The sequence below is a fragment of the Sciurus carolinensis genome, chromosome 4 (assembly GCF_902686445.1).
Source record: "Sciurus carolinensis chromosome 4, mSciCar1.2, whole genome shotgun sequence".
Classification (NCBI taxonomy): domain Eukaryota; kingdom Metazoa; phylum Chordata; class Mammalia; order Rodentia; family Sciuridae; genus Sciurus; species Sciurus carolinensis.
This window is the reverse complement of record NC_062216.1, coordinates 12,832,663-12,849,321: the sequence shown is the minus strand read 5'-3', so window position 1 is coordinate 12,849,321 and position 16,659 is coordinate 12,832,663. Positions and strand designations below refer to the sequence as shown.

The 16,659-nt window shown below is 45.5% G+C and overlaps 1 protein-coding gene across 1 annotated transcript; it reads right to left on the bottom strand.

The window, feature by feature from the left end:
- Positions 1-10,878: 10,878 nt before the first annotated feature.
- On the bottom strand, positions 10,879-16,171 carry Nefl (neurofilament light chain). Its single transcript, XM_047547932.1, has 4 exons — positions 15,011-16,171; positions 13,915-14,039; positions 13,162-13,481; positions 10,879-12,775 (listed from the first exon to the last, which is right to left on the bottom strand). The coding sequence occupies exons 1-4, from the start codon at positions 16,055-16,057 to the stop codon at positions 12,633-12,635; spliced, it is 1,635 nt and encodes a 544-aa protein (XP_047403888.1). The 5' UTR covers positions 16,058-16,171; the 3' UTR covers positions 10,879-12,632.
- Positions 16,172-16,659: the final 488 nt, after the last annotated feature.

Below are 16,659 nucleotides of genomic sequence, written 5' to 3'. Positions count from 1 at the left end.
CTCGCATGTCTCTTCAGTTTAGAAAGTAGCTTCAGATGTGCTAGCCTGCTGAAGTCTCACGATATGTAGGACAGATAATGAGAGCTCTCTTTTCAACCTGCAGAAACAGAAGCAGAGCGAAGTGACTTATCTACACCAGAGGAAAGTCACCAGCAGGCCCCATAAGCGACACTGTAGGATATTTCATAAAGAAAAAGAGGCCTTACCTTTTAAATTCTAAGCGTAACAAATATTCATTGTAAAATGCTGGTGTTATATAATATTGAGCCACATTCCCGCCTCCTCAGATTATTATTACATTTCATCGTATTCCTTTCTGATTTTTTTCCTATGCATGAATTGGATATGACTGTGATTATTTTGAAAATTTCATTGGTAACTTATTTTTTCAGTAACAATATATTATAAATGTTTCCCCACTCTATTTCAAATTTTTCACCAGGGCTTCATTTTATAAGGCACTTAGCACTTATCAGATCCCACCATCCAAAAAGCTCCCCTGTGTCTATCTTCATGGTAACCCATTTATTTTAGTTGGATCAATAGCTTCAAAATTATATACTCCAATCTCCTCGAACTGCTTAGATTATAAAAATAAGTATGTCTAATTGGTAATAATAATATTTCCTGTGACAGTGATTCTTGCATTTGGCCCTTTCTTAAAGAACTCGTTACAATGCACAACCGATAGGGATTAGTTGAGATCCAATTTATGCAGGAGCCATGCCAGCTGTAGAAGTGTGTGGTTTGATATTTAATTCATCCCACTGAAATCTGACTCAGCACATGCAATCTGGGGTGGGATTATTTTTGTTTCAAAATTTGGCACCAGGGAATAAATATCAATGGCAAAGGTCAAGATATAGGTGACAGAGAGTTGAGAAGAAAATCCAAAATAGAAAGTAATTTGAGAGATTGAGGAAAAATCAGGAGAGGGACTAACAAAGGGAGGCTGAGGGAAGGAAAGTGACACTGTAGCCTGGTGAGAAAAGCATGCCCAAGCAATAGTGAAAAAGTGCACACACCTCACGAGAGTCTCTGGCCACATTCTTCAGAGATGGTCAAGATCCTGAGGTCAGAGGGACATCACTATTATCACACCTCATGTTTGTTACATATTTATTCAATGCAAGAACCCAGGCTAAGAACTTCACATGTAATATCTTGCTTACTTTAATCATTGTAACCATGAGATAAAAAGTATAAAATCTCTTCTAATAATTAAGAAAAATGAGATTAGGGTAGTTAAATGAATCACCCAGTATCACAGAATAAGTAGACACTAGAAAACAGCCTCAAGTCGGGTGTCTCTGGCTTAAGCCTTTGACCCTATTCTCAACTGCATTTCTAAAAGGGACATCTGGCTTAGTCCCATCCTGGGATCTTTATATTCATTTTATAACATTCTGCTAATAATGGAAAATCTTTGGTGATAGGTCTCCTGTCAATCAAGGCAGCCCATTCTATTTCTGAACAGTTCTGAATTTATTCATTCATTCACTCAACAAGTATCAGTAAACACTGGTATTTTATGAGACAGGCATAGTTCCAGACCTTGGAAATATAGCAATAGACAAACTAAGTCCCTGATTTTGTGGACTTTATATTCTTGTAGCAGAAAGTAGGGAAACACCAAAAGGAAAAGATAAAGCATTCAAAAGGAGATCACTACTTTGCAAAACAAATTGAATTGGAGCTAGACACAGTGGTGCATGCCTATAGTCCTAGTTACTCCAAAGGCTGAGGCACAGAGGTAGGAAGATCACTGGACCGCAGGAGTTCAAGTCCAACTGGGTACATAGCAAGACCTCCATCTAAAAGGAAAAAAGAAATAAGGAAGGGGATGGAGGGAAGGGAAAGAAAGGGAGGGAAAAGAAGCTACAGTATTTACATATAGCCTATGTGCATCTTCCCCATGTACTTTAAATCATCTCTAGATTACTTATAAAATTCAATACAATGTAAATGATAGATAAATAGCTGCTAGACTGTATTGTTTAGGAAGTAATGACAAGGAAAACAGTCTAGCCATGTTCAGCACAAACACACTTTTTAAAATATTTTTGATCTACCCTTTGTTGAATCCACAGATGCAAAACCCACAGATACAGTGAGCTGACAGTATATAAGGTATTACGGCAATATCTATGACAGGCACAAAGATATCTGTGAGAGAATCCATTCCAGGAGGAAATTACAAGTGCTGCAGGCAAAAACTCACTTGGCATGTTTGCAGAATAAGAAGGAGGCCTGGTTGGACAAGGAGGAGGTGGGATGCCAGAGTCAGGTGGGGCCTGATCAAGCAGGGCCCCTGGGCCACAGTAAGTGCAGCTTTTGGAGGGGTTTGGGCAAAGGAGTGGCACAATAAATTGCAAACGAATCTCTCCATGTGGAGTATAGATTGGGAGACAGGGAGAGTGGAGGACAAGAGGGCCAGGTTCGAGGCTATGGAGTCATCTAGGTAAGAGATTTGGCACCAGGACCAAAATGGTAGCACTGGAAATGGTGAACCTTGCTGGGCCACTGAGCATATTTTGAAAGTGGACTCCATGAGATTTGCTGACTGAGAACTGAGGACAATATGACAAAAGAGAGATCAAGGCTGACTCCAGAGTGCCTCCTGGCCTGGGAAACCAAACGGCTGGAGTGTCCAACTACTGATATGGAAACCACCAGGGAAGACTTCGGGGTAGGTTTAGGGAAGAGGAAGGGAAAGGGGGATGCTGGACTGGCCACCTGAAGTCACTTGCCATAAGACATTGAAGTGGAGATGGCATCTCGAGGAAAACAGAGTGCCCTAAGTCCTGTGCTGCATATTTTACCTGTAAAATGCATGGACTGTGTGTCCCCGACCTCTCAGTTTTGCAAGAAAGAGTGCCGTGCTTTCCAAAGTAAAATTCCCTATCAAACCCAAACTCCATGCTGGTGAGAATTTTTATTATCATTGAAATTAAAATCTCAACTGTGAAGAATGAAGAGAATGAACAGATGGGGAAATGGGTCCCCATATGGATAGTGGGATGGGGACAGAGGAAAAAACAAGCCAGAGACACACAACGGATTTGTTGGCCATAGCAATGCAATGTGGCGTTGAGATGATCAGAGTGGGCCGCTTGCCCTCTCCGTATGATTATTTACATCTTCCAAAGTAATTTTCTTTTTATTTTGATGCTTTACAATCAGGTTGCTCCCAGCCAGAAAGATCCACCTTTATTCCCCAGGAATTATGATTCATAATTTCTCTAAGTAGAAATGGCTGGCTTTAGTCCACAGTTCTTTAAGCCCCATGCTGCAACAGATGAGGCTCACAGCACTCAGAGGTTTCCTGATTTTTACACTCATCCGCAAGCCAATAAGTGACCCTTAATGGAACTATTTCAGGCATTAGCTATCAAATGGTCAATAATAAAACCCAGGAAGAGAGAAAGAAAATGAGAATGGGAGAGAAGAGCTCATGTTAAATGGTACAGACTTGTTCATTGTTGCACAAATGTTGTTGTAACCTAACAAATATTTTTCACTAACCTACACAGTCTGCTATAATCCTGGCCACCAAAAAAGATCAGGAATAATAATCACCTCACATATCCATCGATAGTGCCATATAGTGCCAGGAAAATATGCTGGAGTCTTAGAATCTAGTTCCAGATCTGCTGTAACAAACCACAGCATATTTGGAAACTTACATGTCCCTTCTGAATCTCGGTTTCCCCATATATAAAATAAAAAAAAATTATTTCTTCAGTAGCTTCTATGATTTTGAAATTATTTCAACCACTGAACCACATCCCCAGCCCTATTTATGTTTTATTTAAAGATAGGGTCTCACGGCATTGCTTAGGGCCAGCTTAAGTTGCTGAGGCTGGCTTTGAACTCGAGAACTAGCTCCTCTCAAGCTTCTGGGATTATGCGGATGTGCCACTGGTGCCTGACCCAAAGAGATCTTTCTTAAAAAAGTTTAGAGTATTCATAGAAGGGGAGAACTTCAGAATAGTAGTCAAATTTGTATCTCTAGCACCAAACTCCTATCATACATATCTGACTGCCATCTCAAAGGTAACATGGACAAAACCCGACCCTTGAGGTTGCCCCTGCTCCCAACTGAAGACATCTTTCAGTCTTCCCTGGTCCATAAAATGCAAACTCCATTCTATCAGCGTTATACTCCGGATAAGTGACCCCTGCCCCACAGACCCATGTGCTTTATAATGCTTGGTCACCAACCTCTGGTGCTACTGGGAGGTGGTGGAATCTTTAAGAAGTGGAGTCTCCAGGGTGGGAGTTTGGTCCTTGGGGGTGTGCCCTTGAAGGTGATATTGGCTCCCCATCCCTCCACCCCTTTTCTTTCTCATTTCCTGGTCACCATGAGATGAGTAGGTGTTCCCCACCATGGTGCATTGGTTCACCACAGGCCCCCAAAATGGCAGGGCCAACCCATCAGGGACTAAAACCCCTGAAACTATGATTCAATATAAACTCTTCATTCTTTTAAATTGATTATCTCAGCGAGCTTGTTATAGGGATGGAAAGCTGACCAATGCAATCTTTCAGATCAAAAACTTTGGAATCTTCTTGACTTCACTCACTTTCCCGAATCTAATCTTCCAGCAATTCCATTGTCTTCAAACTACATGAAGGCATGTATAGCAAATCAAACCACCATCCCCACCACAGTCACTCAGGAGCAACTGACCATCGTTTCTCACCTCCATCATCTCAACAGCCTCTTAACTGGTCTTCCAGTCCTCCACAGTTATCTCTACAGCTCATCTTGACACAGCAGACAGAGTGAACTTTTTAAAGCGCAAATCGCATCACATCCCTGGGTGGCTAGAAACTCCCCAAAGGTGTCCCCTGACTTTCCATCTCCCATACAGTAAAATCCAAAACCCTTACCAGCAAGGCCCCACCTCACCTGTCCTTGACCTCTTGGACCTCCTCTTCCATGACTCTCCACCTTTTGTACTTTATTCTGACCACAATAGCCTCTTTATTCTTATTCCAATGCAGTGAGCATGTGCCCATCTCAGGGACCCTGGACGGGACTTCACCGGTTACATACATGGCTTTCCTTCTCACCTGCTGCAGGTCTCTGCCCAAATTCCACCCACCAATACACACTCTTACCCAACCTTCATCCCATTTATCCAACTTCATTTTTTATTATAACCAATATCATATGACATAGCATAAGCTTTTTAAAAAATCATCTGCCTTCATGAAAATGGAAGATTTATGTTGTAAATGCTGTCTCCAGGACCTCAGAAAAGTATCAAGTCCTTAACAGGTACTCAGAAAGTCTCTGATGAATTAATGAAAGAATGATGAAGGAAGAAATGAGTTGATGGTATAAATTTCCTGGAATCCTTACAAGTAGATCTAACCTACACTGGGCTCCTAAATCCGGCATTCGCCATCATGTCAATGCTGACAAAAACTGGCCAGCAGGTGGGCTCCCAGTCACTGAGTTGTCTGAGCAGCTTGCCTTCTTCCTCTGCTTGAGACTCTGAGGCTCCTGGGCGGCTGACGCTGCAGGGTCTCTGGCCAGACTCAGGCTTTCCCTGGGATTGATGAAGGGTCCATGGAAATTTCTACTGAATGTTTTCTAACCGATACCACCCCAACCCGGGAGAGGGACAGAGAAAGTATTACACAAATGAATGCTGCCTGAAGGGATGAGTGAGGCCTGTCTTATGGCAAATATACAGCAAAGCACCTTTAAAGAATGGAAATATTAAGTCGCATGGGATTTCGTGGTGGGGTTGTTCGGCGAGGCAAATTTTCCTTTGGGTTCTGTTCTGCCCACCCCACCATGTGAATTTACAACTCTCCCTGACAGGGGCCTGCACACAGAACATCACAAAGGGAGTCACCAAATGGCCTTACCACAATAGGCCTCCAAATGGAAGATAGTGCTGGCCCTAGAGACTCTACAAAAGCTTTTTATCAAACCACCGGGGAGAGTGAGCGGATGTTAAGACTTGAGATGAACCTCTCGCCCCTCTGGCCATTGATTTATAATACAAAGGGAGAAGAGGTTCTGGTGCCTCCCTTCTGTCGTAAACTGCAGCCTCCTGCTTCCGGTGCCTCCCGCTCCGTGCCTTTCTTTACCAGGGTGTCACACTCACTAAGCCTAGGAATCACCGGGTATCCGGCTAAAATGCAGATTCTAGCCCTGCAGGCCTGGGGTGAGGCCGAGCCACTGCACTTCTAGCCAGCGTTGGCGCCATGCAAAGGCCCGGGGTGCACACCGCCAGGAAAAGGACCCATCCTGCCGCCCAGCAGGCTAGGGCGTGCCGGCTGCCCTCCGCCTCCCGCATCCCGCAGCAGCGGGGCGTAGCGTCAGAGGCGAGCTTTTCCTGTGAGCATCAGACTACAGAATGGCGGGAACCTCCGCCAGAACTGAGAAAAAGGGGCACTGCCCAAAACGACGCGAATGTCCACCTTTCTCTGTTGGCACTTTGGGTCCCAGAACCTCCCTGGGTCCGGAAAGACACCGTGATCCCTCACGGGCAGAGCGAGTGGCAGAAGTTCCCCGAGCGGCCTTCCCCCTCGCCGCTTCCCCCATCCTCTCTCTCCTTTCCAGGGCGGTGGCCGTTTGGTTTCTGGCAGGGGACCCGCAGCCGGCGCAGCGCCGCAGCTGACCGCTCTGCCGCATTCTCCCGGCGCCGCAACCCGGAGAAAGATGGGGCAAAGGAGGGTTTCCGGCGCCTCCCGCCTTCCCTCTCCGTGCCATCCCAAGTAGCCGGGCTTGCGAATCTGTGTCGCTCGGCCAACTTAAAAATATTCCAAAAGTCTTGGAACTTGCACCATCCCGAGCGGGGTGATCTTAAGGTACCTGAGGGTGCGGTGGCGGCAGCTTGCCCCTACGTTGGAGGTGGGGAGGACACTCTGTAGAGGGCCATGGGCTGCACCCACCGGTAGTCCCCAGAAAGCTCCCTAGGGCTTCACCCAGCACACAGGTTTTTACGCTCGAACCTGCAGCCTGGGTATCGTCCCACCCAGCACACCAGACAGACAGACAGACAGACAGACACACACACACACACACACACACATACACACACACACTGTCCTTGAAGGATGGAAACAAAGAGAACAGCTGTGACCAGTGACCATGGGAGGTGGGGCGGAGTGGCGCCCAGGACAAACGCAATGCGCAGAAACCCGGGGGCGTCACGCGGGGATCGCTGCAATCAGGGAGGGGGAAAAAAGTGACCTCTGGTCATTTTGATTATTCAAGTCTTTCATCTTGGGTAGTTCTCTCAAGTTGGGTTTCCTCAAATTATTTTTTGAATACTCTAGATGATACTAATCCCGGTGTAGTCCTGAAACACCCTCGGAAGGGCTGCGAACCGTTGGGAACACGCCCAGCTCCGCTCAGAGGGCGCCGCAGCGCCGCCCTCAGGAGTCCCCAGGAAATGCAGAAATGCGGGCCCAGGGCCTTCCCTTGCCCCCCATCTCCGAAAGGGGGTCCAGGAGACGAGCCGAAGACCTTCTGGAGCTGGGGCCGGGGATCCGCCCTGGGAAGAGCAGAAGGATACCTTAATCCACAAAGAGGTCTCATCCCTCAGAGAGTGTGCTGCCCGGGCGGGGGTACTTTCCTGCCTGTTTTACTTCAAATATCCCGGACCTGGAGCACAGTGTTGTTTCCTAAGCAGGGCTGCAAAGGCTCCTGGGCTTCTGACCCCCAACACCAAGTCGCCTGTCTCACGCAGCTCATAGTGCAGTAGCAAACCGAGGCCACACTTAAACACACACCAAACCAGGTTGCCTGCTTTGCCCGAGGAGAGGCTGCTTCTTTAAGGGCTGTGTCCCCACTCCTCTCGGGTTCCCCTGAGGAAGATCGCAGCAGGGGCAGCAGGGCTAGATGCTGAACCCCGAGGCAGCAGCTGAACCCTCCCGCGGCTCCACACTTCAGAAGTCACACTGGTGCCTGCTCTTTCCACTGCTCCGATGGGACAGGGGTTGGTGGCAGGCACCACGTGTGCAAAACCTGAACGTTCTTGACTTCCCCAGGTGCCCCTACCCAGTCCCCTACCCAGACCCTTCGGGAATTTGGTTCACACTGAGGTCAGCCCCACAGACACCCTGGAGGGAAACCACCTGCTCTGAAGAGCCCTGCATCCGTTCTGTCCTTGGAACCTGCTGACTGTTGGGCCTACTGACAAACACGTGATCTCCACGTGATCTCCAGGGAAGGTGGTGCATGTACTGTCACCTCGAATTTGCCCTCTGATTTCATTCATGTACGACACCTATTTCTCTGCCTTAAACCGTGTGGATGATCTGTGGTTTACAGTTGAGATTCTCTCCAACACATAGTCCTTGTGCCTGAATCTAGGAGGGGGAACTGGAAGAGAGGAAGCCAGAGACATTCTCTGTAGTGTGTGTGTGTGTGTGTGTGTGTGTGTGTGTTTGAACAGGTAATAAAATGTGTAAAAAAAAAAAAAAAAAAGATGGTGTTCTCCAGTGAATAAGTGATCAGAAAGAAACTAACAAGTCAGAAGGAGCAGATCATTCCTTCTTCTCAAACACAGGTAAGTAGTTTTTAATGTAGGGTTTCAGTCCCTAATAGTGGGATAGAGATTAAAAAGGGAACATTACTTTTGCTTCATCAAAGCTTCCTCATAATTTTTTATGGACATATCAGGAAATGGCCTGATATAGGAAGTTATAAAGATGTGGGGAGGTTATAAATGGAAAGAATGACATTTAACTAAGAAAGATGGGATTGCTGGCCATCAATGCACAAATAAAAATTCTTAAATATTTTTGAGAAACCTAAGCTCCATCTAGAGTATCTATTTTTTAAAGAAATTTGTTTCATATTAAGGCAACTTGTAATCAACATTTTTTTAGAAATTTCCCATTTAAATTCATGTTCAAACTTAAGATGTATCTATGTGATATATATAATAGATGATATATATGTAAATGTGTATCATGTATTCATATGTATTACATATCATATATTTATATATATGTAGACTAAGACACCAGCTGGAATGGATTTCACCACTAACAAATGATAAACATAAAATTTTATTTTTCTGTCACAACTTACCTTAAGTCATATATTAGCTGCTATCATACTCATCCCGATTAACTACTAGAGTAATACATATTTCTTATCAAATGAACGACTGCAGGAAAACAAAGGCCTTCAACTGTAGTTATCAATCTTTGTAGAAAATATGTGTGGGGAGACATTTCAGGGGCTATTCAAATGTACATGTTACCCTTTGGACACATAATCCCACTTGGGAAAAGACTAAAGACTTATTTCAACAGAAGGGCAAATATGAAGGTATTCATGGGGTGAAAATATTTGAATCTGGAATTGTTTCAGAATCTCTAGAATGAATGCTTGCTGTTCATGAAAGAAACAATCACAGTCAACTACCTTTTAGCAACCTCTAGGGATCTCCGCGTCTTGGTGCGTATGCCACTGGGCACACCCCACCCATCCCAACATTCCCACACACACATGGAATCAGGCAGGCTAGTCTCTGCCCCAGTAGAAGACAGTGCCAGTGGTGGTGTGTGGCTTCAATGTTAGGTCATGAAACACTGCATCTGTGGTCTTAGTTTCATAGAGGCCTAACTTTGGTGGAGACCGACTGCCATGTTGTGGGATGTCAACCAGCTCAGTGGAAAGACCCACATGGAGGGGAAGTTGCCGGATGAACCACCTCTAAAGGGATCCTTCCGCCCTGGTCAGACCTTTGGGGTAGTTATCTCAGCCAGCATCTGATTGCAACCTCACAAGTGACCAAGAGTCAGAGCCACTCCCAAAAGCCAGATCTACAGAACTAAGGAGGTTTTGGAGGGATTGACTATGCAGCAACAGATAACTAATACACACTGCATCCTGATTCGAAGTGTCATTATGTAGTTAACAAAAAATAAGATACTGTTTACAACTTTCCCTCTGTGCATTCATGTTGTAAGAAATTAACTCAAAACTTTCCTGAGTGGCACCACGCTACACTGTCTCTGGTGCCACTGTGTACTCTAATTCGCCATTCTGCTTTTCTTACTGACTGAAGAGCCCCTTTTAGTTAGTCTGTCTGCTTCGATTCTAGCTTCCTGAGTCCATTCTCCACACAGGAGTCAGAGTGGTCTTTGTAAAGCATAAATGAGACCACATCACTTTTCCCACTTCACTTTCTCAAAAGTTCCTAATGACACAAGGAATAAAATTGCAACTCCTTGGTCAGCAAGCCCTTGCCTGCCTTTCCCAGGCCTATTTCCTATGCTCTGTCTCTTTCACTACTATTCATCAATGTGCTTCTGGGTTCAGAGAAACCAGGCTTTGTGCTTGCCCTTCCCCCCGCTTGGATCCCAGATCCTCACCTGTTTGACTCCAACCAAAGGTCACCTACTTATCAACTTGTTCACTTATTGCCTGTTTAACACACATGCATGCATTCCAGTTTTTATACGAAAAGAAATAGGAAACTATTGGAGGGTTTTAATCAAGGAGATGCCCTGATGGAAACTTGCTTTACCAAATACTCACCTACCAAAGTGTGTTGATTAAAAGAGAGCAAAAGTAGGCACTGAGAGAGTCCTTAGGGGAGTGGCAGTGTAAGTGGAAAGGTGGAGATGGATTCAAGGTATGTGGCCGTGAAATCGTTGGGCTTGGTGATCCACTAGATTTCCTCGAGGAGAGGAAATGGGAGGTCTAATGTCATGTGACGGTGTCTGGTTACCACAGTTGGGTGACTGAGGAATGGAGTCACTGGGGAGCGAGAAGGATGTTGAAAGAACACTGGAGTTGTGGGGGAAGCAGAGGGGAAAATGGATACTAGCCACAGTCCCAAAGTTGGTGGAACTTTCAAGAAAGACTTCAAACTCATTAATTTAGTTTTTTCAATATTTTATTATGGCACACAGGAGAGAGTATGGGACAATGGTCTTACTTCAACCAAGTGTTTCTCAAACCAACCAGCTGTTTCCATTTGGCTCGTTGTTTGACATGTAGTTTGCATCTGTCTGAGAATTACCACATGCATCATCCCATGTTACATCAACATCAATGTGAAGAGCTTGGTTTCTGAGGAGACTCCTAATCTTTACCCAGGCTGAAGTACTAAGAGGCTTCTAGGTCCCATCCATATCATGGTAGATAAAGAAATATTTTTACCTATTTGTTTAGTAACATATGTTTGACTAGATATAGTGCAAAGAGATCAAATAACTTCAAATGTATCCCACTTTGGTTTCAAGTGAAATTTGTAACTTTTAAAGGTCTAAAAAACAGATATAGAATAAAATTGGCTGACAAAGCAATTGTTCAAAAACAGAAGCAGAGCAGCAAATAGTCAATAATACCATCTCTATTCCACACCAAATGCAAGCACAAGAGCTTTTGTAACTTTACAGTGGACATGGACAGATGGGGTGTGCATTCAATGTAACATCCAACCAGATAAGTTATCACTGGAATCCAAGTATTTCCCAATTAAGACATGCAGAACAATGCCAATACAACATACAAGTATATTATCTCCCCCCCTAAGTGACTGAATAATTTCATTACCAGTATCTGTAGTTTTTAAAGGGTTTAAAACCTGTGGCATTAAATGCTATTTATTTGAGGCAATAGAAGGAAGCTAACAACACACTGAATCATGAGCTCAGGATGGCAGGCAACATGTTTCCAATGGCAAATGGCCTTTGGTATTCTTTCTTCTTCCTAAATTACACACTAATTTTAAAAAATTATTCCTCTTGACTATATCATGTGCTTAGGTTTCAACTTCTGCCCCTGATAATTAAACTAAAAATGTTAATAGTGATGAATATGTAGAATTCCTATTCTACCCATGTTGTGTTATTACATACTAGTTGACAATAAAGGATATACTTGTCACATAAATTTGGAATTGTCTCCTAGAAAGCCATTCTTCACATAATAGAGTCTACATATGGGGCAAAGTATATTGTTACTTACGGACTCTCTTACTTACTCATGTTTATTGCCAATAAAATTTTTGAGGGAAGAGATTTTATGAATAGTCATGACCTAATTGTAGCACTAAGAATTTCCAATTAAAGAAGAAAAAAAATATTTGAGTTGTTAAAATTTTGATTTTACAAAAACAGAAATTGTAGCTCAATAGTCCACTTGTATGTGGTTTATACTGGTGCCATCTTTAAGGTATTTTAATTAAGTCAACAACCACAGCAAGAAATACGTCATTCAATGTAACTTTATTTACTATTTATTGCACATAACTCAAGGTCTTTAATTTCTAACCACCAAAGGTTCAAAGGACTATTTTTCCATGAAGTTTAACATTAACATTAGTGAATTCATTTATTCATGTCGTGATTTTATTGTAAACATCTGAATGATTCACATTGCCGTAGATCCTGAACTCATAAGCATGGACCATGCACAGGCTGGCAGCAAGCCAGAAAGCCACTCTGCAAGCAAACAGATACTCTGCATAAGGAGAAAATTCATAGCACAACATTGAATGTCCAACCTAAGTCATCTCAGAATTATACATATATTGACTTCTTAATTCATATAGGGTCTGGAACTCAACTGGTTGGTTGGTGATGAGGTCGACCTGATTTGGGGAGAATTTTTCCTGGAATAATTAAGGAGAGGGGGCTCAATCTTTCTTCTTAGTTGCTTGTTCCTCCCGAGCACCTTCATCTTTCTTCTCATCCTCTTCAGCTTCTTTGGTTTCTTCTTCTTCACCTTCGCCTCCTCCTTCTTCTTCTTCTTTGGCGTCTTCAGATTCTTCCTTGGCAGCTTTAACATAAAAAGAAAATTTACAAAATCCAAATCCAGGTTAAGTCCAGTCAAACATTTCTGCAAAGGTCTGGGGAATTATTCCACATTATTCTCAGAATGCTTACCAAAAACCTGCCGGTTCCACCTTCCCAATGGACAAGTTACAGAACACTTGCCACGACCCATTTGCCAGGGAGCATGTATTTAAACAGATTACTTCCAGGTACTAGAAGTAATCCAAGTCTAAGCTCTGTCTTATGAGGTGTCTGGCACTCATTTTGCTTAAGATTTCAAAAATCACACATGAATAAAGCTTTTCTACACAGGACACGTACGTAGCTCCTGATAACAAATATCCACACCCACATTGCTCTTAAAGTTGCTGGGGTTTGTCTCTATCCTACCTTCTTCCTCTTCAGCTCCCTCCTCTTCCTCAGCCTCTTCCTTCTCCTTCTCCTCCTCTTCAGCTTCCCCTTCAGAGGGTGGCTCATCCTTGGCTTCCTCAGCTTTGGCAGCCTCAATGGTCTCCTCCACCTCGATCTGCTCTTCCTGGACGTGGCTGGTGTAGTAAGAGGGGAAGGAGCGGGCGGACATCAAGTAGGAGCTGGTCTGCAGACCTCCATAGGCAGATCGGCCAAAGACCTGGGAGCTTTGGGAGTAGCCACTGGTTATGCTGCCCACGCTGGTGAAACTGAGCCGGGTCTCCTCGCCTTCCAAGAGTTTCCTGGGGAGGCAGATGAAGGGTGGGGTGAAAAAAAAAAAAAAAAAACCAACACCAAAGTGTGTTGAAGACTTGCTCCAAACCCGTCACTCATCATTTCCCCCAAAGTGTCACTCATCATTTCCCCCAAAAGCCATCTCAAGAAGTAGGGTTGTCCATCAACAAGACTTAATGACTAGGGATTCTTAATGACTAGGGCAAAAGGCCCTAAATAGTCCTATTAAGTTTAAAACATGCCCAGAAGCTATGAACAGGACTTATTATTACAGGGTTAAATTCTTAGGTATTTATCTGAATACCTTCTTGGACGAAGCCGAAAATTTTATAATTATTTCAAAGGAGTATTCTTGAAGGTTTCTGATTAGACATCATTTAAACTGTAATCTGATTTTCTTCCAAGGCTTAATGGCGGCCACCTTTACCCTCTTGATTTTACCTGTAAGCTGCAATCTCAATATCCAAAGCCATCTTCACGTTGAGCAGGTCTTGGTATTCTTTTAGGTAACGTGCCATTTCACTCTTTGTGGTTCTCAATTCATTTTCTAATTTGTTGATTGTGTCCTGTTGGAAGATATTTTTTAAAAATTCAAGCATAAATCCCTACTCCTTTTATTCTCCTGTAATACGTTTGCAAAGGCCTAGTTTCCATTAAAATCAAAGTGCCCACTTTCCATAAAAATCTCTCCTAAAACTGCCTAGTTCTAAAAATAAGTATATATCCAGCTTCTGAGAAACATGAGAAGAAAAATAATAACTGATGAAAAGAAAAAGAACCTTTAAAAAATGTCTTTAGTTGATGTAGTCTAATGACCATCATTACATCGCCAAGAAGCCAAATTGCTAGAAAACCTTTGTTTCTCTTTAACTCTTAAGTAGTCAGACCAGTCAGGAAAATGAATTCATTGTTTTATAGGGGAAGGAACTAGCTAGAGTTTCAAAAAATGACTTTGTTTAAAACACTTTCTGTGCATCTGTATTTCTACTCCTCAGAAGATGGAGAAGCTTTAAAAAGAAATGGTTTACTATGAACATCACTAGCTAGTTACCTGAAATACTCTAACCATATTCCTGTGTACCTGCTAAGGGGTGGAAGAGGTTGCTAAAAAATAGTCCTAAAGCATGCTGATTCCAAACTAATGAGAAGCTATTCGCCATGTTTATTAACCAAACGATCAAATAGGTGCTGAAAGTAATGTGATTAATGCAGATCTGTAAAGACCGGATGTCACCGCAGTCTGGAGGCAACGCCCAACTTCCATTTATTCCCCTCCCCCACCGGGCCCCTCGCAGGGCTGGGCAGCTTTCCTGCAGAACACAGATTCAACTGCATCAAGCACATTCCCAGACTGCGGGCAGGCCCCGCCCCGCCCCACCCCGCTCTACCACAGTCTCCAAGCAGCCAAGTTCTACCTCTAATAGCTGCAAACAGAGGCCTCGCCCTGTTGTACACTTTCTGGGCGCACGCTCAACTCCCCCCACCCCGGCGCTTTCGCAGTCCCCTCACCCTCTCTGGGCTTTGGAAGGTGTGGTACCTGCATAGCACTGATGTCGGCGTTCTGCTTGTCCTCCAGCTCCTGCAGCTGCTTCTCAAGGGCTTCGTTCATACCCCGGCACGCCTCGATCTCCAGGGTCTTGGCCTTGAGCAAGCGACGGCTCTCGGACACCTCGTCCTTGGCGGCGCGCACCGCGTCTGTGTTCTTGGCTGCGCTCTCGGTCAGCACCGTGAAGCGGCTCTTGAACCATTCTTCGGCGTTCTGCATGTTCTTGGCGGCCAGCTTCTCATATTGCGCGCGGATGTCCTTGAGCGCGGCGGAGAGGTCGGGCTTGGAGGACACGTCCATCTCCACCGAGATCTGTGCGTACTGGATCTGCGCCTGCAGCTCGGCGATCTCCTCTTCGTGCACTTTCTTCAGAAAAGCAATTTCGTCCATCAGGCTGTCGATACGCTTTTCGAGCTCAGCGCGGGCCAGCGCCGCCTCGTCGGCGCCTTTGCGTGCCTCCATCAGCCGGCCCTCGGCGTCCTCGCGGCTCAGCACCTCCTCTTCATAGCGCGCCTGCAGGTTACGCAGAGTCTCCTCCAGCCCTTCGCGCTCGCCCTGGAGTGCCTGCTTCTCGTTGGTGGCGTCTTCCGCCGCCAGGCGCAGGTCGCGAATCTCCTGCTCGTATAGAGCCCGGAAGCGAGATGGCTCGGAGTGCTTCTGGCGCAGCACCAGCAGCTCGGCTTCCAGCACCTTGTTCTGCTGCTCCAGCTCGTGCACGCGCTCGATGAAGCTGGCAAAGCGGTCGTTGAGGTCCTGGAGCTGCGCCTTCTCCTGAGTGCGGATGGACTTAAGATCGTTGCTGATGGCGGCTACCTGGCTCAGGTCGAGGTTCTCCAGGCTGTGCATCAAGGATCCGGAACTGGAAGAGTAGCTGCGGCGCACTGAGAGCGAGGAGGAGACAGGCGCCGAATAGCTGGAGTAAGCGGAGCGCGCGGTGCTGTAGCCGCTGCGCACGCTGGAGATGTGCACCCGGGGCGTCTCCACATAGCGCCGCTTGTAGGAGGTCGAGTAGTACGGCTCGTAGCTGAAGGAACTCATGGTGGCGGCCGGGGCCCCCCTGGCCGGCGGCGGAGCTGGGGGCCTGGAGAGAAGGAAGGACGGGGGAGAAAGGGAAAGGGAAGGATGGATGGCTGTGTGCGGCTCGGCGCTGTCCTGCACCCCTATTTATACGCCGGGAGGATTCTGACGCAGCCTGCGATCGATCACGGCGCGCCGGCCAGTGGGGGCAGAGCGCTGCTGCAGCCAAGGGGAGGATTCTGCGCAAAAGGGAAGGCGGGGGCGAGCGACAATCAGCAGGGAAGCTGCGGCTCTCCTTCTTTCCGCTTTTCTCGGAGACCCTCTATTTTCCCTAAGACCCCATAGACCCTTACTCATTTCCTTTCTCTTCCTCCCCCCACCCAGCCTCGTCTTGTTTATTATACTTGAACTCTGTATCACTCGGATTTTTGAGTGGCCCCAATAAGAGGTTCTGTTTCCCTACTGTCATCTTAGTTTTTCATACCTGGCATCTCGAAGACACCCTGACCCCCAACTCGCCCCTTACCCACTAGGGACCCCCTTAGTAACCCCTCCGCCCCTTGGGGTTTATGCGGATGTTGCAATGGCATTAGAAAATCTGAGATTCATGTAACAGGCAAAGG

Excerpts from the sequence above, each read along its gene's own strand:
- Nefl (XM_047547932.1), bottom strand. The coding sequence starts at position 16,057 with ATGAGTTCCTTCAGCTACGAGCCGTACTACTCGACCTCCTACAAGCGG. Across the intron at positions 14,040-15,010 it reads CCGACATCAGTGCTATGCAG|GACACAATCAACAAATTAGA; the intron begins GTACCACACCTT and ends ATCTTCCAACAG. Across the intron at positions 13,482-13,914 it reads ATTGAGATTGCAGCTTACAG|GAAACTCTTGGAAGGCGAGG; the intron begins GTAAAATCAAGA and ends CTGCCTCCCCAG.